The sequence below is a fragment of the Notolepis coatsorum genome (genome assembly GCF_963971535.1).
Source record: "Notolepis coatsorum genome assembly, chromosome: 19".
Taxonomy (NCBI): Eukaryota; Metazoa; Chordata; class Actinopteri; order Aulopiformes; family Paralepididae; genus Notolepis; species Notolepis coatsorum.
The window spans coordinates 87853601-87878279 of NC_140183.1; the positions used below are offsets into that span (position 1 = coordinate 87853601).

The 24679-nt window shown below is 46.3% G+C and overlaps 1 protein-coding gene across 2 annotated transcripts in view; it reads right to left on the reverse strand.

Annotated features, from left to right (window-relative positions):
• The window catches only part of casp2 (caspase 2, apoptosis-related cysteine peptidase), a 56307-nt gene extending 32020 nt beyond the window's left edge, over positions 1–24287 (reverse strand). The window contains exons 1-7 of one of the 2 annotated variants that reach the window (XM_084335720.1): positions 24131–24287; positions 23727–23762; positions 23400–23550; positions 23077–23247; positions 1920–1992; positions 1316–1410; positions 492–674 (exon numbers count right to left, since the gene is read on the reverse strand). In XM_084335720.1, the coding sequence (XP_084191846.1) occupies positions 492–674; positions 1316–1410; positions 1920–1992; positions 23077–23247; positions 23400–23549 (672 nt within the window). In that variant the 5' untranslated portion in view covers position 23550; positions 23727–23762; positions 24131–24287. Of the gene's footprint in view, positions 1–491; positions 675–1315; positions 1411–1919; positions 1993–23076; positions 23248–23399; positions 23551–23726 lie in introns of both variants that reach the window. The other variant, XM_084335721.1, reaches the window with a different exon arrangement.
• Positions 24288–24679: the final 392 nt, after the last annotated feature.

The window sequence follows — 24679 nt, forward strand, 5'->3', positions numbered from 1 at the left end:
TGCTTGGCGCGGCCCCGGTAGGGGGAAAAAAAGCCCTTTTTCATGATATTTGGCGCCTCTGATTGGCTCAATTTAGTTTCAATCTGTATGCATCTAATCAAATCATATTATACCAGGTAGCCAATTGACGGGAACTCCGTCAAGACTCCGAATCAAATAGACGGAACTCCGTCCCAAGACGGAACGCTTTAATGCCTGAAGTCTATATAATTTTGTGATTCTGTGTGAAGGGGGGGACTAGCAAAGTAAGGTTTTCATTGTCTGTTTAACTGCATATGACAAATAAATATCTTGAAATTACTCTTTGTAGTTTTGTCTTGTTGTTGCTTTCGTCGCACTTGATGACAAAGGAGTCTGCCTGGTTGACACCGCTTAAAATCTTGTTTTTGATTAACTATATAATACAAGGTCTTATCGGATAGCTATAAAAACGGGTTCATCTGTGTGTGTGTGTGCGCGTGTGCGTGTGTGTGTGTGTGTATGTGTGTCACCTCAGCGGTGAGGTCTCGGTGGACAGTGACCAGGTAGTCCAGCTCAGTCAGGACCTTCCCGAGAACCTCTTCATCCACCTCTCCTCCCTTCCTGGGGTCAAGGTCCGGGGCGGCACAGGGGTCAAAGGTCACGTTACTGATCACCAGCGCAAAGCCGCGCCGGGACGATGCCATCCTGTACGACTGGAATGAGAGAGAGGGAAGGAGAGAAAGAGAGAGCAGAATTAAAATAAACAAACACGACAAGCGTGGGAAAAGATACTAGAATTTTCCATTATGGAAAAAACGATTTGCATAAATTGCTGTAACTAGGTTTCAGTGTAGTTTCGTGCATCAGTGCATCTAGTGAGTCATATTCAATGATTCTTATGTTCCCCAATGATGGACAGAACACCTTTTCCCAAACCGGGTCTGCATCCACATTTTTTATTGTATTTATTATTATTAGAATCGATTACCTTAATATAATTGTATTCCCATACACCCTTCTTTTTCTGTTATATTGGGTTATATATATATATATATATATATATATATATATATATATATATATAAATCTATCAACCCAAGCGAATGAATAATACAATCCATTAATGTCTAATAGATAATAAATGTGTAATAAATGTGTACTATGCACAGATCTATATTAAAGAAAGTGTTCTAACCTGTACTGCTAAAAGTGAAATAGACTTTTAAATGTTTTTACTGTTAGGGCTGCAGGCAAAATACTCCAGACAAGGTTTCAGTTAACCCCGTGTGTGACTGTGCAGTGGGCAGTTAACCCTGCGTGTGCAGTGGGACCCGGTGGAGGGAGGCGTCTTTACCTGCTGGTAACGAGTGAGGTAGAAATCATGAGAGCAGGGGAGCACAGGAGTGGTGGTGGGACTGTCTGTATCCAAACTCATCTCCATAGACAACCCTGAAACAAAACACACACAGAGTCCATGTTCCCATTACAATAATGGGGGGGTTCCAAAAGGAAATTCCTAAATAACCCCCAGACCCATTCAAGATTCAAATGTTCCGCATTGTTTCAGATGCGGTCGTAAACACAACCTATGCACTGGAGCACGACTGAGTCACGCCAGGGTGTGGTGCCTGCAGGTGCCGAGACTGGCTATCTGCCGCCGCCACGCTCCCACTGCTCACACCGAGTGTGGTTACACAACAAAAACACTCAACAGAGACCGAACTATTCCCAACTATTCAGCCTTTCACGGTGTCATCGTGTAAAAGCGTATTAAATACATCAACGTCCAGAATGATTTAATTACTGATCTGCACTGAATATGACCACAAAAACAACCCTTTTCCCAGACCCCACCCACCCCTGGTTTCCACGGAAACTAAGAAGATATTGTCAACAGCGAGGTTGCAGAGAAGAACGTGTTTGATCTTGAACGCGTGTCACATTGCAGTTCCACTCACCGTGCGTCCGCGCTCTCTTAGCAGCGACTCCCTCTTCTTGCGTGGGGAGTGGGAGGCGAGACTCCATGTACCTCTGGAACACACAATCACACATAACCTGAGCATTCCAAATAAACAAGCTGGGAACAATAGGGAAGAAAAGGACATTGATAAGATTATTATTGATTTGATTTAATTAATTATTGATTTGCTACAATAAGAATGATTGGAGTGAGGTGAACAGACTGTAAACATAATCTCATTAGATGAAACAGATGATGTATATCATTTGGAGCAACAACAAAAAAATGAATAATTTGCAATATCGTGACTACTATCGTGATATCGTATCGTGGGGCCTCTGATGATTCCCACCCCAAGTAACTTTAACTAACTAAGTAAATACGCCACAGCTGCTCATGGATCCTTTAATGACCCCCTGCGTGCACGTCCATGGCACATTTTATTCTGATGAATAACGGCGTTCATTGTATCTCAGTAAAGTATCTCTATTTTTAGGTTAAGGTTAGACATGACCTCTCCAGAGAGGTTAACTCATTCCCGGCCAACCACGTATATATACGTGTTTGCGCTCCAACCGTTCAGCACCATAAACGTATATATACGTTTTTGGATCGTTATTTCTTTTATTAGAGCGGTGGCGCAGTAGGAACAAAGATGGCTAGACTCGCCGGCACTGAAAAAGTTTGTAAACAAACGTGTATAAATGTAGAGAATTTAATCAGATTAGGATATAAACCATCAAGTGTTCACTTTTTAACAGCTGCTTGGCCTCAGAAACCTCACATTTACCGACCTGGGGTGAATGTGCATAATATATATCCTGGGAAATGTGCAAAATCCCAGTTCACACACATTTACTGCAACAACATATGAAATGTTTGGCTGCAGTGTTGGTTGCAGCCAACCAACGAACCAGGCGAATATGCTCCTCCTCCTTCAGAAATTTCACTTTTTTTTTTGTTTACATAATATGAAACTACAGGTTCATACCTTCAAAATAAGCCATCAATTGTAAAATTTGAGCCGATAGTTTTTAAGTAATGTCCTATGAAACATTCTGGTACAATCCTTACCAATTTTCAGCAAGAGGGTCTGAAGAGAATTCAATTAATTCAGCTAAATGATAAGGGAACTACACTCCTTCCCAGAATGCAATGTGATGTCAATGTCACTAGACTAATTCACACCTGGGACAAAGGCCTTTTGTTCCTTTTGTTATTCCAATGACTGGGCCCAGGCAGGCCTACATTGACACACACTTTGATTTGATGCCATGTACACACACTAAGATCGAGGTTTACCTGAACACATTAGATATAATAGTATAGTAATATAATATATAGATATATATATAGAGAGAGAGAGAGAGAGAGAGATATATAGACAGAGAGAGACATTTATAATAATTATTATTATAATAATTATTATTAAATAGAATAATTTGAGGAGGTGGAGCTAGTTACCTTAGACCTCAGAGGGCTAAGATCGAGGTTTACCTGAACACATTAGATATAATAGTATAGTAATATAATAGAGAGAGAGAGAGAGAGAGAGAGAGAGAGAGAGAATTTTCTATAGACTTGCCGTGGTAGTCAGTAGGGCTATCTTAAATACTTCGAAGCTTCGTTCGATGGGCATGGGATTCGAATATGAAAATAAAATTTGATTTTTTTTTTTTTTTTTAAATTAAATATGATTATCTTTTTTTTGTGTGAAAAATCAACTCTGCCTCTCTTTGTTAACTACAACAAGCAATGCTGTTTGTTATTTAAGATGAGGTCGGACTCGGCACTGACAGATTTGTGTTCATTGTGCTGCTTTTATAAAGCCTCAAATGACGGCTTACAATATTTCATGAAAGTGTTTCGTTTGTCTAAGATTTAAAAAGGTTTAAACGGTACAGCACTGACAAAGTTGAGCAAAGTGCTGTACAAGTCCCACAACATAAAATTTAAAAAAAAATGTAACTCTTATTTTATTTCGAAGCTTCGAATTAAAATTGAATCTTGGATCCAAAAAAGAAATTCGAAGGTCAGCCCTAGTAGTCAGTGATACTGGTGTCATTCTGTGTTCAGGCATCCATACTTATTGAAAAATGCTCATATCCAAAAGTAGTAGATAGATATAGGTCATACATGTAGGTATGTATTTGGTTACACACACACACTGAAGTATTGTTGGTATTCCATATTGTATATATATATATATATATATATATATATATATATATATATATATATATATATAATATTAGTATTATTATATATATTTAGAAAGAAAGAATAAAAGAGAGAGAGAGAGAGATACAGAGATATAGACAGATGTTTTGTTTGGCAATGTAAACGTATGTTTCCCATGTCAATAAAGCCCATTTGTTGTGAAGGATCAGATTAAACCGAATATGTATATTTATTTATATATATATATATTTAATTGTATTTGTATATCGTTTGATATCCCCTGTATATTCCTTGTACAATATGCATTGAATATCCCCGTTTCTACTAAACAGCCCATAATAGTTTCATTCTACCATTGGACTAGAACCTGGCGCCAGGTTGCCATACCCCTAGGTTCAAGTTCAATCGTGCCGCCTAACATGTCGAGGCAGCCCCCGGTTCCGCGCAGTAATATGCCGGGCGAAATACGTGTGGTACTATTTGTTCATAGCGCATATATATATGACGCTCGTAAAGTAGAACTTTCTTTTAGTCCAGTTCTTTACCCTCCAACAGAGTGACAGACGCAAAAGCCTCCCCACGAAGCACGTGCGGTGTAGTAGGGCCTACTTGGCCCAGAATAGGCATTGAGATATCGTGTAGATTAATAGTTGAATGGTCATAGTTTGGCACCATACCGTCGAGTTGGACGTATTCTATTAAGCTAATAATAGTCTATTTATGTATGGTGCATCGTTCGGTTCGAGTTCTACAGTTATCAGTACCCCCATCGTTCCTGACGTTATCTGGACGCTTATCCAGGCTGGTCAGACCCCTAGTGGTGATTGCATCCGAGGAGCTCCGGGTCAAGAGCAACTGGACCTGTATATTGGATTACTCTACCCGACGACGGCGAGCCTTCCACGGCTCTTGGATTATGCTTTATGTACTTTGATTATTCCATGGATAAAGGCCAACACTGTCGAGTGTTGGAATTACCCCCCGGAGAGGACTACAGGTGAGGCGGCGCTCTACACGTGAGGTCGCACCACGTCTCTCCGTTGTGGACCGGCAGATACCGTTCCACAGAGGGTCCAGCTGTGTTCGTCTACGGCCCGAGGTTCTGTGGGCACTGGGTCTAAGACTTTGGATTCTCCCAAGACACCGTCGGCCAGATGGGATACCGCCAGCGACTTCTCTAACCCCCCCCTCCTACTGTCTTACAACCAGCGGGACCCCCCCCCCCCCCTTAGTGTATCCAGCTATAATTATTTAAGTACTATCGCTATCGTTTCCTAAATATTCCAGGTTGTATACTTACTCCCTGCGCAACCAGAGATTGGACATTCAATGTTGATTTACCTACGAATACTCATTTGCCATAAAAGTGCATACTTAACATTTCAAATCATAAATGTAATTAAGTGAATATTGTGTACACCCTTTGCTGTATTAAATATTCGATTTGGTCCATTTGTGTTGGTTCGTTTCATCAGGTGGGAAAGTGTTCATCATACTTATATCTTGTACTGGGTGGCCAGAAGTTAAAGTACATGAGGTAGTGGTATTAAATATCATATCTAACAATACAGTCAGGGAATTGTACCCCTCAGCTACAATTGGTCCTTCGAACCGGAGGGTAACTAGTGTAATATTAATATAGTGTTATTAATATCGAAATGGCCTATGATGAACACTCCACGAAACGGTCCTCCTAACCTAGAACGCCCGCGGCGCAGACGACAGACACCTCAGTACTTAGAGGCTTACACTGTCAGTCAACTACCTAGCCTTCGACAAACGGTAAACGTAGTAAAAGTAGAAAGTAAAATTATGTCTGACCTTAACGACCAGGTTTCCCCGACCACAGAGGCCCTAGTAGGTCCTAATGTAACTGACCAAGCCCACGGTGGAGACCAGGAGGGAATTGACATGCCTTTACCCCCCGCCACTACTAAAGAAGTAGTCCCCGACACGCCCCGGGAGGAAGACAACCCTACAGAGAGAGAACTCTGCACGGAAGAAGAAGAGGAGAGCGCCGAGGAACTAGAGCTCCAGGACTCCCCAACGAGTACCCCCAGGAGCGATTCACGCAGGAGCGGCTCACCTCCACTACCGCCTTCCCCCAGCGAAGCGGAGAGGATACTACAACAGGCGTTCCTCGTCAGCCTGACAGCCTCTACCGAACGCGATCGGCTCCAAGCACAGACGCTTAGCGAGCGCGAACGTCTCCAAGCCCAGGCGACCAGCGAGCGCGAACACCTCCAAGCACAGCAACGGAGCGAAGAACAGCGCACAAGTCTGGAGATGAGACGCTTCCAGATGGAAGAGAATATGGCAAGAGACCGCGCCGACGCCCAGCGCACCGCTGCCGGTGCCCAAAGAGACGCAGAGCGCGACAGACTACAAGCGCAACTAATAGAGCAGCTGATCAAAAGGACAACTCCCTCTCCCTCCGCCAGGGGCTCAAGGAACTCGTCGAGACAGCAGTCAAGAGCAGCGTCACCGCAATGAGCAAGCGACCCTGAACTTGACCAACAGACCGAGTCTAGACCCCCCGCAGACCCCCTTCCCATACCGGTCCAAGCGAGACCCAGCTACAAGGAAGGAGCGGCCTACACTGCGGAGAAGCTAAATAAACGATTACAAGATCTGGAAGATTTGATAGAAGAAGAAGAGGGAGAAGAGGAGAACCAAGCCCGACGACAGCACAGTACTCCACCGGACCAGGAGGTCCCATACAGTCCAGGCTATACCCCCGCGGCGCTGCGCTACAGACCCCCGACTCTATTTACGGGTGAGCACGACGCACGACCAGCCCCGAGGAACAGTACCTGGACCAGCGGGCCATGGTACCCTGCCAGTACCGGCCCACAGCGAGGCGCAAGAGGGGACTCGCCCAGGAGGTCTCTCCCCCAACGCTCGCCGATGTATTCGCCATCCACGGCGTCATACAACGCCACGCCATCAATCCCAGACTTCGTCTATGAGAGTCGAGCACAGTACACGGAGCTCCGGATGTGCTTAGAGACAATGCTGGCGGATGTCATTGATGAACGCCACAAGTATGCAATATTATTGAAGCACCTGAAAGTACAGCGAGCACACAATATAGCGCTAGCCTATGCTACCTCCTCGACCCCATACACAGCGGCCCTTGCAGCGCTGGATCAAAGATATGGACGTATATGGGATTACGTAATCCAGGAGATAAGGCATATTGACCGCCTACCCCCAGCCACAGACAATCGCTCACTAGATGACCTGTCAATCAAAGTGCAGTCCCTGGTGGGGATGCTGGGAGCTCAACGGGAGAAGGGCAGGCATGAGCTGTACGCCAACTCTAACGTTGAGAGGATTTTGGAGAAGCTGCCACCCGCAAGACAGGAGCGCTTTCGGCGGCAGAGGGACTACCGAGATCCCGACGGCCCCGAGCCATCCCTCCTTGATCTGGCCGACTTCCTGGCGAGAGAGGCCAGCAGCTTACGACTGGACACCTTCGGGCGGAGCACGCCAAGCTCCAGAGAGGGACCCAGGAGAATAAATGATGGAAGAAGATCGGTGACTGTCATGCACCAATCAGAGTCAGTACCGAGCAGTAAGAGTCACAGCACCCCCTCGAGGAAGGAGAAGTGGAAGATAGCGTGTCCCTACTGTGAGAAAGAACACTGGCTGTCACAATGTGACACATTCACAAAGATGAATGCAGAAGAAGTGAGCCAATGGATAAAGTCCAACCGGCGCTGTTATCGATGTGCGCGGCCCCACATGGCAGCCGAATGCCGCCTAAAGAAAAGGTGCAGCCGGTGCGATGGAGCCCATCTAGATATACTACACGATAGTAACGGAAGACGGCCTACACCTGCACCACGGAGCGGCACCAAGGCAAGTGTCATGTACATTGACCCCGCCAGCAGCAACGGAGCTCAAGTGCTCTTAAAGGTAGTCCGTGTGACATTGAGCTACCAGGATAAAGTCATGGACACTTACGCCGTCCTTGATGACGGGTCAGAGAAGACCCTTCTGCTCGCCTCCGCTGCGACTCAACTGGGACTGCGGGGGAGCAAGAACGAAATGACGATTCGGACAATAAGAAGAGATTTAAAGACGATAAAGGGCGAGAATGTCTCCTTCACTATCGCAGCCAACGGGCAGCCAGAGCGACAGTACAAGATCACAAATGCTTTCACCAGCCAAGAAATAGGACTCTCGCAGTACACCTACCCTGTCACCAAGTTGATGGATAAATATGTGCACCTGCGCCAATTACCTATCCCGCTCATAAACGGCGCTACCCCGACCCTGTTGATAGGCTCCGACCATGCAGAACTCATAGTCCCGATTGACCGGGTCCATACCGGTCCCCGAGGCCGTCCTGCAGCCGTCGAGACCCGCTTAGGATGGACATTACAAGGCCCCCTCGCTAAATCTCTCAACCGAACCGCAGCCACTAGCTGCTTCCACTCCCGAACGACAGAAGAAGACACCACTCTCCTGCAGCATGTCGAGAGGCTATGGACCCTAGAGACAATGCCCTTTAAGAACGAAAAGAAAGACATTCGCTCTAAAGAAGACATTTACGCCATCCACCTACTCGAGCAGGGGACAAAGAGAGTCACAGTCGGCGGAGTGATGAGATACGCAACTCCACTCCTGAGGAGAGAGGGAATGCCCCCCTTTCACGCAAAGAAAGACGCCACGGAGCGCTATCTACTGAACACAGAGCGGCGCCTAGCCAAAGACCCCGCTCAACAGAGTGTGTACCGAGCTGAGATTGAGAAGCTAATCACAGCGGGACACGTAACAAAGATTGACATTAAAGAGGCCGATCAGACGACCGAATCATGGTACGTGCCGCATCACAAGGTCCATCACAATGGCAAGGATCGCATTGTGTTTAACTGCAGCTACCAGATCGGATCCCAAAATCTGAATAAAGAGCTCTTGCCCGGCCCCACACTCGGCCCCTCCCTACTAGGCGTGCTACTGCGCTTCCGCCAGGACAAGGTGGCTATAAGCGGGGATATCAAAGGGATGTTCTTGCAAGTGAGACTAGTAGAGGAGGACAAGCCTCTGCTACGGTTCCTATGGAGAGAGAAGATCGGAGATGAGAACCCATCCATCTACCAGTGGGAAGTACTCCCCTTCGGAACCACATGCAGCCCGTGCTGTGCTACATTTGCACTACAGAAACACGTCACAGAGGACCCAGCAGCGGATGAAGAGGTCCAACACAGTGTGAAGAACAGTTTCTACGTAGACAACTGTCTACAAAGCGTCTCGACTCAAGAAGAAGCCGAGGCTCTCCTAATCAAGTTACGCGCCTCCCTAATCAAAGGAGGCTTTGATCTCAGGCAGTGGGCCAGCAGTGACCCGCACGTATTGCGCAGCCTCTCCTCCGCAGACAAGGCTGCCAGCAGCGAGACCTGGATGGCGACAATCCCAGGAGAAGCCCAAGAAATGACACTAGGATTAGTCTGGCGCTTCAAAACAGACTCGCTCCACTATAGACACAAACCCTTGGGGGCCTAGAGCAAGGAAGGTCGGCGGCGATACCGACCACCAGACGGAGTGTGTACAGAACACTCGCCAGACAATATGACCCGCTGGGATGTATTCTACCTTACACCACCAGGGCAAAGATGATTGTACGAGCACTATGGGACAAGGACCAGGGCTGGGACGACCCAATACCCGCACACCTTGCCTCAACATGGAGAGAGTGGGAGACGGAGCTCCGCTCACTCCCAGGTGTCAACATACGCCGCAGCTACTTCCCATCCACAGTGAGGCCAGAGACATGCGAGATTGAGCTACACGTCTTCAGCGATGCCTCCGAAGTAGCCTACGGATCGGTTGCTTATTTGCGTGCCCAAGAGATGGGAGGAGAGATACACACTGCTTTCATACTGGCCCGCTCAAGGATAGCCCCACGTAAGCAACAATCTATCCCACGTCTAGAGCTCTGCGCAGCCCTCGCAGGAGCGCATCTAGCCACGTTAATCCAACGTGAACTCACCATTCCGGTGCATAGAACAATCTTGTGGTCAGATTCCACGACAGTACTCACATGGATTAAGTCTGATTCATGCAGATACAAAGTCTTCGTGGGAGTCAGAGTCACCGAGATTCAGGAACTAACAGAAGAAGCAAGCTGGAGATATGTGGATACCAAACACAACCCAGCTGACGTCATCACCCGGGGAATGTCCCTGGATGACCTAACCCGTCACAACATCTACAGTGACGGACCAGCATTCCTCCAGCTCCCGGAAGGAGATTGGCCTACGCCCACCCCGAGGGAAGCAAGTAGAGAGGAGGCTGAGAACAAGAAGCCTATGTTCTGTGGACTGAGCACTGTCGCCTCCACAGACCCGAACATAGATGACTGCATTACCCTAGAGAGTGCGCAACAAAGGACATTCCTGCGGCACCACCCAGAGATTCAGTCCACCACTGACATGTCAGCAGCTGACTACGAAGAAGCAGAACTTCTTCTACTACAACGAGCCCAGAGAGACTCGTTCCCCGATGAGCTAGACTGTCTACAGGGAGGAAACCCCGTCCCATCAGACAGCAGACTGATTCACCTGGCACCAGAGAGTGACGCACATAATCTCATCAGAGTGGGTGGTCGCCTGCGGAGAGCCCCCGATCTACCAGATGACATTAAGCACCCGATCGTCTTGAACAGCCGACACAAGGTCACAGAGCTGATCATAAAGAAATACGACGAGGATGTACACCACGCAGGAGCAGAGAGAGTCTTCGCGGAGATCAGACGTCGTTATTGGATATTACAAGGGAGAGAAGCAGTACGGCGCTTCCAGCGAACCTGTCTAGACTGCCGTAAGTGGCGCGCGCAGCCCAGCATACCACGGATGGCTGACCTACCCCCCTGTCGCCTCCGAATCGGCGACAAGCCATTCCACTCCACAGGCATGGACTGTTTTGGCCCGTTGTATATAAAAAGAGGAAGAGGCACCGAGAAGCGGTGGGGTATTGTATTCAAATGCATGACCACCAGAGCGATACATATCGAGCTCCTTCCGACCATGAGCACAGACTCATTCCTTATGGCCTTCCGGAGATTCATATCACGGAAAGGACAACCGTCTACATTGTTGTCTGATCACGGGACCAACTTCAAAGGCGGAGAAAGAGAGCTGAGAGAGAGCTTCCAAGCTATGGGCCCAGAACTTAAGACCCACCTCGCTCCAGCCCAGGTTGACTTCCAGTTTAATCCCCCGAACGCACCCCACTTCGGTGGAACCTGGGAACGAGAAGTACGTTCTATAAAGACAGCCCTGTATGCCGTACTCGGAGCCCAGACTGTGGCAGAGGAAGTCCTAATGACAGTCCTCACGGAGATCGAGGGAGTATTGAACTCCAAACCCCTCGGTTACGTCTCCAGTGATGTAGCAGATGTCAACCCAGTCACCCCCAACACACTCCTAATGGGGCGGCTGGACCCCGCGCTACCCCAGACAATGTACAGGCCCGAAGAAGCGAACGGCCGAAGAATGTGGAGGTACAGCCAAGTACTAGCTGACAAGTTTTGGAGCAGCTTCCTACTTCACTACCTACCGTCTCTACAGACCCGCCAGAAGTGGGTAAAAGAGAGAGACAATTTGACAGAAGGAACAGTCGTCATGATAGTTGACCAGTCACTCCCCAGAGCTATGTGGCCGGCTGGCCGCGTAAGCAAAGTGATCACCGGTGCCGATGGCAAGGTCCGAGCAGCTGAAGTACTCGTCCAAGGGCGCACCTACACACGGCCCGTGGCGAGGCTCATAGAACTGCCCCGACTCCCAGATACTATCGATGATGACCATGACCCTATGACTTTGTGAGTTGACTGACCTTACAGCGGACCTTGAGTGGAAGACAGTGCGGTTAATCTGTCTCTGCTTAGCTAATTAGGTGGGACTAATTAGGGGGCGGCTGTTGTGAAGGATCAGATTAAACCGAATATGTATATTTATTTATATATATTTAATTGTATTTGTATATCGTTTGATATCCCCTGTATATTCCTTGTACAATATGCATTGAATATCCCCGTTTCTACTAAACAGCCCATAATAGTTTCATTCTACCATTGGACTAGAACCTGGCGCCAGGTTGCCATACCCCTAGGTTCAAGTTCAATCGTGCCGCCTAACATGTCGAGGCAGCCCCCGGTTCCGCGCAGTAATATGCCGGGCGAAATACGTGTGGTACTATTTGTTCATAGCGCATATATATATGACGCTCGTAAAGTAGAACTTTCTTTTAGTCCAGTTCTTTACCCTCCAACAGAGTGACAGACGCAAAAGCCTCCCCACGAAGCACGTGCGGTGTAGTAGGGCCTACTTGGCCCAGAATAGGCATTGAGATATCGTGTAGATTAATAGTTGAATGGTCATAGTTTGGCACCATACCGTCGAGTTGGACGTATTCTATTAAGCTAATAATAGTCTATTTATGTATGGTGCATCGTTCGGTTCGAGTTCTACAGTTATCAGTACCCCCATCGTTCCTGACGTTATCTGGACGCTTATCCAGGCTGGTCAGACCCCTAGTGGTGATTGCATCCGAGGAGCTCCGGGTCAAGAGCAACTGGACCTGTATATTGGATTACTCTACCCGACGACGGCGAGCCTTCCACGGCTCTTGGATTATGCTTTATGTACTTTGATTATTCCATGGATAAAGGCCAACACTGTCGAGTGTTGGAATTACCCCCCGGAGAGGACTACAGGTGAGGCGGCGCTCTACACGTGAGGTCGCACCACGTCTCTCCGTTGTGGACCGGCAGATACCGTTCCACAGAGGGTCCAGCTGTGTTCGTCTACGGCCCGAGGTTCTGTGGGCACTGGGTCTAAGACTTTGGATTCTCCCAAGACACCGTCGGCCAGATGGGATACCGCCAGCGACTTCTCTAACCCCCCCCTCCTACTGTCTTACAACCAGCGGGACCCCCCCCCCCCTTAGTGTATCCAGCTATAATTATTTAAGTACTATCGCTATCGTTTCCTAAATATTCCAGGTTGTATACTTACTCCCTGCGCAACCAGAGATTGGACATTCAATGTTGATTTACCTACGAATACTCATTTGCCATAAAAGTGCATACTTAACATTTCAAATCATAAATGTAATTAAGTGAATATTGTGTACACCCTTTGCTGTATTAAATATTCGATTTGGTCCATTTGTGTTGGTTCGTTTCATCAGGTGGGAAAGTGTTCATCATACTTATATCTTGTACTGGGTGGCCAGAAGTTAAAGTACATGAGGTAGTGGTATTAAATATCATATCTAACAATACAGTCAGGGAATTGTACCCCTCAGCTACACCATTGATTGATTGATTGATTGATAGAGAGAGAGCGAGAGCGAGAGCGAGAGCGAGAGCGAGAGCGAGAGCGAGAGCGAGAGAGAAGGGAAGAAGGGCTTTTTATGCCATCAAAAGGAAAATTCCAATTGACATCCCAATTAGGACCTGGCTCAAAATTCTAAATTCTGTAATAAATCCAATAATATTATATGGCAGTGAAGTGTGGGGTCCATCAACTAACCAAGACTTCCCAAAATGGGAAAAACATCCATTAGAAGTACTGCATGAATTGTGCAAAAACCTACTTAGGGTTCACAGACACACTGCCAATAATGCATGCAGGGCAGAACTTGGCCAATACCCTCTAATTATTCAAATTCAAAAGCGAGCCATCAAATTTTATACACACCTCCAATCAAGTGACCCCCACTCCTACCACTACAAAGCCCTTCAGAGCCAAGAGATGAACCCAGACAAGAGTCCCCTCTGCCAGCTAGTCAGAAATCTCTGCCCACAAACACCAGGGCTTCAGGACAGACACCAAGCAATCTGGTCCAACCAAATAATCTCAAAACAAAAAGAAAATTATATAGAATATTGGAACAAATCAACCAAATCTCAAAGTAAATTAGAATTATATTTGACCCTAAACAGAGAGTACACAGTGGCAGAATACCTGACCACTGTGAATGATATAAAATTAAGAAAGACATTGACACGGTACAGACTGAGTGGACATAGCCTAGCCATAGAAACAGGCCGTCACAGGCAGAACTGGCCGCCCAGAGAGGCCAGGCTGTGTTCACTTTGTCATCAGGGGGATGTTGAGACAGAACCTCACTTCCTACTACACTGAGAAATATAAGGATCTAAGAGAAGTTTTCTTTGATAAAATAAATAAAATTGATCCACAGTTTATCCATCTCCCTGATCATCAAAATCTGTTATATATGTGTGGGGAGAAAAGTCAGTGTACAGCATTAGCTGCAAAATATGTAGATGGTTGTCATACAATAAGAGAACAAGCTTTGTAAATGCATGTATCTGGGTGGCTACATCTGTAAAAATGACTACCCGATTGAATGATTATTTTGTAATTGAATATGTTTCTGTTGATTGTCTTTACTGTTATTACTAATATTATGGTATTTTATTGCTTAATATATATGTTATTGTTTGTATGTTGAACTTGCTTTGGCAATAAGTATGTTAATATTTCATGCCAATAAAGCCTATTTGAATTGAATTGAAAGAGAGAGAGATAGAGAGAAAGATACAGCGATATAGACAGAGACATTTATAATAATAAGAGAGAGAGAGAGAGAGAGAGAGAGAGAGAGAGAGAGAGAGAGAGAGAGAGAGAGAGAGAGAGAGAGAGAGAGAGAGAGAGATGCATCTGAACTAGGGCTGCACGATTAATCGTTTTTTTAATCGAAATCGCGATTTGGAACGATGCAATTCTCAAAAACAAAAAAAATATCGCAATTTCTTTTTTCTTTTAACCAGGAAGTCCCATTGAGATACAAGATCGGTTTGGGAGAGGGAGGTAAGGGGTTTTAGATTGTGTGTTGTGAAGTTTAGACTTCAGAGAGGGAGAGTATATTATCCTGACTAAACTTAGAATACCAGAAAATAGATCTTATAGACGGTATGATTTGTTGGAGAAATATGCAGCCCCATGGCGAGATATCCTCGCGAGTGAGAGAGCTTTTCAGCTGAGAGCAGTGAGTTCAACGACAGACAGCGACAATGTGAGAAACAAACAATCCCTCTCGCTCTGAAGAATGATATGCATATTAGATCACTCAGTGATTTAACACCTATCAGCGCACAAGCCGCTGTTTGTGTGTGTGCGCGTGCATGTACGTGACGCGTTGTAGTTCCATGAATACGGGGATAATTTAGAACTATACAATTTAGCGGCGGTCAGGTGGCGTAGCGGAGATTGCGTTCGTCACCATTAACACCGGAGACGCTGGATTCGCCTGTTCGAATCCAGCTCACAGCTCCGGGGTTGTCACCAGCTTGGCTGGCCGTTCACACTAATACAATTGGCTGTATTAGAGGGTGGGAAAGCTGGCGGGGTGGGTCCGGGTCGTTGTAAACAGCGACTCCTACAGTTCGGTCGGGGCGCCTGCTCAGCGCGGATAGGATCTAAGGGGGGTAGTGTGATCCTTCCACACGTTACACGCTCTCAGTGAGAGTCCGCGCTGCCAGGTGAAAAGAAGCGGTTGATTAGCTACTGTCGGAGGAAGCACGTGATAGCCTCCACTCTCCCAGACCAACTGTGGGGGGTAAGTGCGCAGCGACCAGGAAGGGGATTGGGAATTGGCATAACGACTAACATTGAAGAGAGAAATTGGGAGAAAATCGGAGGAAAAATGAGGGGGGGGGAAAAAAAAAATATATATATATATATATATATACAATTTAGCAAGAATTAAACATATTTACAAGTCGTATTACGTTTAGCAAGTAAGGAGACATATAGATTACATCTCAAAGCACTCGAAATTGTAATTTTTCTATTTTTACCGATTTCTGAAAATATGTACTTTTTGAGCATTTGGGAGAAATTATAAATCCTTTTGTTCTCCGCCGACGGGTTCAAACAGGCCCTTGGACTCTCAAGGGTTCAACAACATTTAATTCCTAACTTTACCATCGGTGGCGAGTCACCGGCCTGATCACCTAGCTAGGCCGAGTGTAGCTCTTCTCACCTCCATGCTCCTCTCTTCCTCCCCGTCTGTGTTTCTCTCTCTCTCTCTGAGAGGTGACTGGGAGGGGAGGCGGCTATCTGAGGCGTGGGCTGGGTCTGCTACTGCTCCCCTCACCATCTCCCTCTGTGTCCACTGAGGCTGGGCTGGGTCTGCTACTGCTCCCCTCACCATCTCCCTCTGTGTCCACTGAGGCTGGGCTGGGTCTGCTACTGCTCCCCTCACCATCTCCCTCTGTGTCTACTGAGGCTGTCTGGAGACCTCTGTGAGCAGATCTCAGGCCTTGTCCAGACGAAGACGGATCCCATCTTTTTAGTTTTCATTTAAAAGGTTTTCCGTAAAACAAAATCATCTCAAGAAATAAGTGCGTGCCACAAATGTACAAAAAAAATTCTTTCCCGTTTTAGACGTCGCTCTTTTATTTTGAAACCCCCCGACCCGAAGTGTTATCGTTGTTTTCGCTAGCGAAATAACTTGTGTCGTCCGGTTCTGTGCTTTTGAGCCGACGCTAGTTTCCAAAGGAGAGGAGAGAGACACCACGGCGCAAATGCAGCTACAGGCAATCGACGATGAGGAGGAGGAAGAGCTGCTGATTTTAAATCGGCAGGAGAGAGAGCGCGCGTCAAAGCCGTATATAATATAATAGCCCTGTCGTGTGGTCAGAGGCAGCTCGAACTACCTGTTGTATCCTCTGTGTCCAGTCCTTTCGTCTAGCTCCACCCGTGCATTGTAAACAATGAATAATGCATATAATTGTATTAACGTTACTGTGTTACGTTATGTTAATAAATTCTGAATGGCATTAACGTTAGTTGGGTATGGTAGTGCTAATGTTGATAGCATTGAATAACATCAACGCTAGCTGGCTGGCTACAACGAATTCTCACAAGCTGGCATCGTAAAATCTCAACACCAGCCATGGGAATACTATTTACTAAATTATGGAGGCTTTTTAATCGTCAAGGTAAGAGAGGATTTGTCATGATCAACTGAAGGCGTATGCTATGGAACAGTCTATGTGCTTGGCTACTTAGCTAGCTTATTTGAGTTTTCAGACAAAGGCCTGCTATGCGACGCTAATCTCTAGCTAGTATCGTATCGTGTATTTCATCACAGTAGCCTCCTGGTGTTTAATAAAAACTTCTAGCCAGGACATATCTGGACATATCAATCATGTTTTTTGTTGGCTGGGTTTGCATGCGGATTAAGGGAGAGGTGGACTATCGTGTCATCGGTTCAGGAAAATATGCGCATAGGCTTGTAAAGACGGGAACGCAAGGGTGGCGTTGATTGATTGATTGATTGATTTATTGCGTCTTCAGATTTGTCCGCTCTGGGAGCTATTCTCAGAAAATAGGATATGCAGGCTCCCAGAACGCGGTTCCATGTGGATGAAAGGTGCATACGATAAAATACTTTGACCAGGGTTAGAAATTAACATTTTTTTTCAATGGCTTTTTTTGCCCCCCTTAATTGATTTTCGGGGGCTTTTTTTGTATTTCGGGGGCACTGAATTTTTATGATGAAAATTAACATAAGGATTATAAAACATTGTTGACACTTTTTTTTCTTCGTCCCTATGTTTGATAATGTAATGTTAATGTCTCCATATATAGGGCTCTACGCTAACCTTTTTCCCAAGGAGCACATGTGCTCCTAAATAAAATGTTAATAAATAAAATCTAAATAAAAATTTAGGAGCACACAAAGAAATTTAGGAGCACAGTGAAAATTGTTCAAGTAACACAGAGTTTATTAACTATTTATCTCATGCATTATTATACTGTGCGTGTGCACACTATGAATTGAAAATGGGGGACCCTGATGTAAACAAGACGAAAGTCTTTCTCTGGTCTGCATCCCCTTAACTTGTGTGTATTGAGCTGTACTGTATTGTACCCATTCTGCAATCTGTTAATAAAGTTTTCAATCAATCAAACGCAAAGGATATCGGTTGTCAAGCTGCTTTTGTATGTTGTAGTGTTGTTATGATACCAACATTTTGACTTTGATACAGATAGGAAAGGTAATGGAATATATTATTAGATGACAGAACATTGAAAATTCTTTATACAATTATTTAATTCATTATGAAATAGAAATTCCGTTTTTGGGTGGAACGTTTGTTGCAAGGAGGGAGGAGGCGGGGACCGCTGCGTGTTACACACAACACGGAGAAATGGTCTAGCTGCTTCGGTGCGTCGTTAACGTTAACGTCGGAAGAAATTCCCCACTAAGCCCTAAATTCAGAGCAGAGCAGTATCCTAATGACTTTTATGCTTCAGTCGATAAGGTGTTTTGCGAATTCTGTCAACATACCGTGGGGACTGGACCCGCAAAAACACGTGCGAATATCACTTCAAAAGCCATGTCAGCCGGATTCCTCTCTTTCTCCTCGTCTCTCTTTTGCTCAAAATAAAAATGAATGGGCTTCATGGCTGGCTGATTTTTTTGCGTTGTCTGATTCTGAATGTATAACTTGCCTAAGCCGGTACCGTGACTTTGTTTTCGGGCGCTACTGTGATTGGACGTTTATGCGCCTTGTGTAATGTGGGACTATTATAACAGCGGAGCTGTTTTGTAATCGTCACTCGTCTCGAGTAAATGATTTTTCCGGGTGGCGCACACACACATATTATTAGGGCCAAATACAAGGGAAATGCTCGCACTGTAGATCATATATATAATTATATATATAATTAGTAAACTGTCGGGGGCATTTTCTGCCCCCCTTAACTGATATTCGGGGGCATTTTGTCCATTTTCAAGGGCATTTTGCCCCGAGCCCCCGTTAATTTCGAACCCTGACTTTGACGGATAAGCCCGAAATCGTTTTCGTCTGGACATGGCCTCACTCTCTCGTCTCCTCTTGCTCAATGGGCAGCGCATGGCACCAACACTGCCAGGGTTATGGGTTCAATTCTCACTGGGGCCTCCCATGTTAAAAGGTTTGACACACTCACGGGACGGTAAGGCACTTTGGATAAAAGTGTCCGTACACAAAGTGGCATCAGTTATGTTATCCTCCAGATTACATGGGATACAGCTGTCTTTTATCATCATTTATCATCTTTCAAGTTTCAACGTGATAATTTATCATGGTGAAATTTGATATTGTGGTAGTAAAATGCTGCCGTCTAAATTGATGATTAAAAAACAAGCACATACAAACTCAAATTTCTCTCAAAATGACGAAATGTTCAGCGGGAATATTAATTTGAGAATTAGTTTTGGTGTGATATCACACTTCTTACATAACAATGCAGTTGAATATGACGAATCTAACATGTGATTTCTATATTGAAAGAGTACCTTTTGACTATTGTGATATTAGGTTCTTACATTATTGCTCAGACCTAGATGACGGGACTAGTGTCGTCACGATACCAAACATTTTGAAGCATCACGATACCGGTTCTAAAACAATACCACAGCAAAAACCTAAAATATCAGGAAAGGTAACGGAACCGATGGTCACGGTTGTTGTTGTTGTTGTTGTTCATGACTACTGGCACCGGCACGTTGTTCAGCTCCATGACGGCGCGTGTCTCCTATCTGTCACGCAGCGCATTCAGGCCCACGTCCACTGGGGGCGGTTTTTTCACAATCTAATTATTATTTTTATTTGAAACAAGTCGATTATATTAATTTTAATATAGAATATTCGTTGACAGCCCCGCTTAACAGTTACTGCGCACTACATCACCCCTGAGTGGAACAACAAGCGAAACTTTCCCCCACTGTACCGAAAACCCCGTACCGAACCGTGACTTCAAAACCGAGGTACGTACCGAACCGTGTTGTTTGTGTACCGTTACACCCCCAGACAACAGTGATGGCCCTGACGTCAAAACCAGCCCTGGTTCGTGCTCTGCTCACCTTTCTCTCCCTCTTTGGTGTCTGCATAACCCTCTGTTCTGTCTCTCTCCCTGACTCAGCCTGAGAACTCATAACCATCTGTTCCGTCTCTCTCTCCCTGACTCAACCTGAGAACTCATAACCCTCTGTTCTGTCTCTCTCCCTGACTCAGCCTGAGAACTCATAACCATCTGTTCCGTCTCTCTCTCCCTGACTCAACCTGAGAACTCATAACCATCTGTTCTGTCTCTCTCCCTGACTCAACCTGAGAACTCATAACCCTCTGTTCCGTCTCTCTCCCTGACTCAGCCTGAGAACTCATAACCCTCTGTTCCGTCTCTCTCCCTGACTCAGCCTGAGAACTCATAACCCTCTGTTCTGTCTCTCTCCCTGACTCAACCTGAGAACTCATAACCCTCTGTTCCGTCTCTCTCCCTGACTCAACCTGAGAACTCATAACCATCTGTTCCGTCTCTCTCCCTGACTCAAACTGAGAACTCATAACCATCTGTTCTGTCTCTCTCCCTGACTCAACCTGAGAACTCATAACCATCTGTTCCGTCTCTCTCCCTGACTCAGCCTGAGCCTGAGAACTCATAACCCTCTGTTCCGTCTCTCTCCCTGACTCAACCTGAGAACTCATAACCATCTGTTCTGTCTCTCTCCCTGACTCAACCTGAGAACTCATAACCCTCTGTTCTGTCTCTCTCCCTGACTCAGCCTGAGAACTCATAACCATCTGTTCTGTCTCTCTCCCTGACTCAACCTGAGAACTCATAACCATCTGTTCTGTCTCTCTCCCTGACTCAGCCTGAGAACTCATAACCCTCTGTTCCGTCTCTCTCCCTGCCTCAGCCTGAGAACTCATAACCCTCTGTTCTGTCTCTCTCCCTGACTCAACCTCAGAACTCATAACCATCTGTTCTGTCTCTCTCCCTGACTCAACCTGAGAACTCATAACCCTCTGTTCTGTCTCTCTCCCTGACTCAGCCTGAGCCTGAGAACTCATAACCCTCTGTTCCGTCTCTCTCCCTGACTCAGCCTGAGAACTCATAACCCTCTGTTCTGTCTCTCTCTCTGACTCAACCTGAGAACTCATAACCCTCTGTTCTGTCTCTCTCCCTGACTCAGCCTGAGAACTCATAACCCTCTGTTCTGTCTCTCTCCCTGACTCAGCCTGAGAACTCATAACCCTCTGTTCTGTCTCTCTCCCTGACTCAACCTGAGAACTCATAACCCTCTGTTCTGTCTCTCTCCCTGACTCAACCTGAGAACTCATAACCCTCTGTTCCGTCTCTCTCCCTGACTCAACCTGAGAACTCATAACCCTCTGTTCCGTCTCTCTCTCCCTGACTCAACCTGAGAACTCATAACCCTCTGTTCTGTCTCTCTCCCTGACTCAACCTGAGAACTCATAACCCTCTGTTCTGTCTCTCTCCCTGACTCAACCTGAGAACTCATAACCCTCTGTTCCGTCTCTCTCCCTGACTCAACCTGAGAACTCATAACCCTCTGTTCCGTCTCTCTCCCTGACTCAACCTGAGAACTCATAACCCTCTGTTCCGTCTCTCTCCCTGACTCAACCTGAGAACTCATAACCCTCTGTTCTGTCTCTCTCCCTGACTCAGCCTGAGAACTCATAACCATCTGTTCTGTCTCTCTCCCTGACTCAACCTGAGAACTCATAACCCTCTGTTCTGTCTCTCTCCCTGACTCAGCCTGAGAACTCATAACCCTCTGTTCTGTCTCTCTCCCTGACTCAACCTGAGAACTCATAACCCTCTGTTCCGTCTCTCTCCCTGACTCAACCTGAGAACTCATAACCCTCTGTTCTGTCTCTCTCCCTGACTCAGCCTGAGAACTCATAACCCTCTGTTCTGTCTCTCTCCCTGACTCAACCTGAGAACTCATAACCCTCTGTTCCGTCTCTCTCCCTGACTCAACCTGAGAACTCATAACCCTCTGTTCCGTCTCTCTCCCTGACTCAACCTGAGAACTCATAACCCTCTGTTCCGTCTCTCTCCCTGACTCAACCTGAGAACTCATAACCCTCTGTTCTGTCTCTCTCCCTGACTCAGCCTGAGAACTCATAACCCTCTGTTCTGTCTCTCTCCCTGACTCAACCTGAGAACTCATAACCATCTGTTCTGTCTCTCTCCCTGACTCAGCCTGAGAACTCATAACCCTCTGTTCTGTCTCTCTCCCTGACTCAACCTGAGAACTCATAACCCTCTGTTCCGTCTCTCTCCCTGACTCAACCTGAGAACTCATAACCCTCTGTTCCGTCTCTCTCCCTGACTCAGCCTGAGAACTCATAACCCTCTGTTCCGTCTCTCTCCCTGACTCAACCTGAGAACTCATAACCATCTGTTCTGTCTCTCTCCCTGACTCAACCTGAGAACTCATAACCATCTGTTCTGTCTCTCTCCCTGACTCAACCTGAGAACTCATAACCATCTGTTCTGTCTCTCTCCCTGACTCAACCTGAGAACTCATAACCCTCTGTTCTGTCTCTCTCCCTGACTCAACCTGAGAACTCATAACCCTCTGTTCCGTCTCTCTCCCTGACTCAACCTGAGAACTCATAACCATCTGTTCTGTCTCTCTCCCTGACTCAACCTGAGAACTCATAACCCTCTGTTCTGTCTCTCTCCCTGACTCAACCTGAGAACTCATAACCATCTGTTCTGTCTCTCTCCCTGACTCAGCCTGAGAACTCATAACCCTCTGTTCCGTCTCTCTCCCTGACTCAACCTGAGAACTCATAACCCTCTGTTCTGTCTCTCTCCCTGACTCAGCCTGAGAACTCATAACCATCTGTTCCGTCTCTCTCTCCCTGACTCAACCTGAGAACTCATAACCCTCTGTTCTGTCTCTCTCCCTGACTCAACCTGAGAACTCATAACCATCTGTTCCGTCTCTCTCCCTGACTCAACCTGAGAACTCATAACCCTCTGTTCTGTCTCTCTCCCCGACTCAACCTGAGAACTCTGTGAGCAACAAACACGGTCACACATGGCAGTGAACCCAGTGCATAATGATCTATAAGCTAAACAATGTGGTGGTCTTGTTGTGGTGCTGATGGAGTGCTCGCTCACCTCACCCGCCCGCTCCCTGCCATCAGTCTCTGGCGCCTGGATGAGCAGGGCGTGCAGGTGCTCCTGCTGCGTCTCTCTGAGGGCAGAGCAGAAGCTGTGAAAGGCTCTGGGACCTCGTTTTGGCAGCAGGAAGAGCAAGCGCCAGCAACGCTTCTGCGACGTCCGCTCGGTCTAAACACAGGGTACCGGAGATCAGACGAGAAACAGTAGAAGGTCATTTTCAAAGACACCTACTGTGTGAATCGGATTTTGTGAATGGGTATAAAAGGGAACAATAGCCTTGAAGCTGATAAACAAGAGTATTGTTGTAACGAGGCTCTTACCAAGATACTCTCTGCCATGCTTTCAGTGAGAATGTCGTCTGCCTGCAGCGACTGGATAAGCAACTCATCCACCACCATTTCTTTACAGAGGACCGCAGAACGCTTCCTAAGAGCAAGTCTGTCTTGCTCTGACATCCCACACTCCAACATTCTGATAGGGTGGACAGCAGGGCACAGTAAAACACAGGCAGAGCACAGCATAGTATGATGATTGATTGAAAATTGTATTAACAGATTGCAGAATGGGTACAATACAGTACAGCTCAAGCCTTATAGTGGCCACGAGCAAGGACAGGCAAGCTATCCAGAATGTACTTAGTTGCTTACCTTTAGTAAGTAGTAACGATACCGATGTGAACGGGGCTGGGTGGAGGGGAGCAAATAAAGATAAGTTGTGTGTAATTTTCTGTCTGGTGTCTCCATTCAGAAGTAACTTAGATCAAGTGGTTACTGCTGGGCGACTCACTCACTACTGGCGATCTGGCAAACGTTCGCAATGAAGCAATGTATCAAGAAAATATACAACAATCAACTGAATAATAATTAGATCGCTAACGTTAGCGATGCATGCGAGGCGCCGCGGCGGAACGCTACGATATGATCGAACGGAAATTATGCCAATGAGCTGCAACAGTGTGCGTCTAATTTATGATCACAAATGCTAACGACACAGCTAGTAGCGCGTTAGCTAACTTCGAAATGTATCTATTTTTTTTAACCCGTAACGTTACCAAGCACAAAGTAGCCAAAACCACACGGATTCCACGCCTATCTTCAGCGGTCTCCCCTGCTCCTGTGTCCCCGGAGCCGACCGTCCGGATCGATAAAGGCTGATCAGGACCTCTGAGATGTTACACTATTTTGCACAAATTAAAAACATCACCTATCTTCTCCGCAAAAGCAACTTCCGCGGGGAATGTGTGTGTTTGTGTTCGCAGCGTATGGCGAAAGGGGCGGGGTTACAAATGTCAACGCTTTGGATCTTAGCCAGTGAGAGTGCGAGACATTTTGAATGACGTTTTGATTCACGAATCAAACGGGCGCTAACGACTCCACGGTAGATGTCCGCCTACCGCAAACAGTGGAGCCCAGTGTATTTTGAATTTGAATTGCTGCTTTCTGTAAATAAATAACCAATTGATTTGAAGTTCTTGGAAGACTGGCACAAGCAACAACCCTCTTATAGAAGATAACCTCGTTCCCAGCTTTATCTCGTGAGATAAATTATAGAAGACAACGTGTTTAGAAGAGGATGGAATATCATTAGTTGGAAAGAAAAA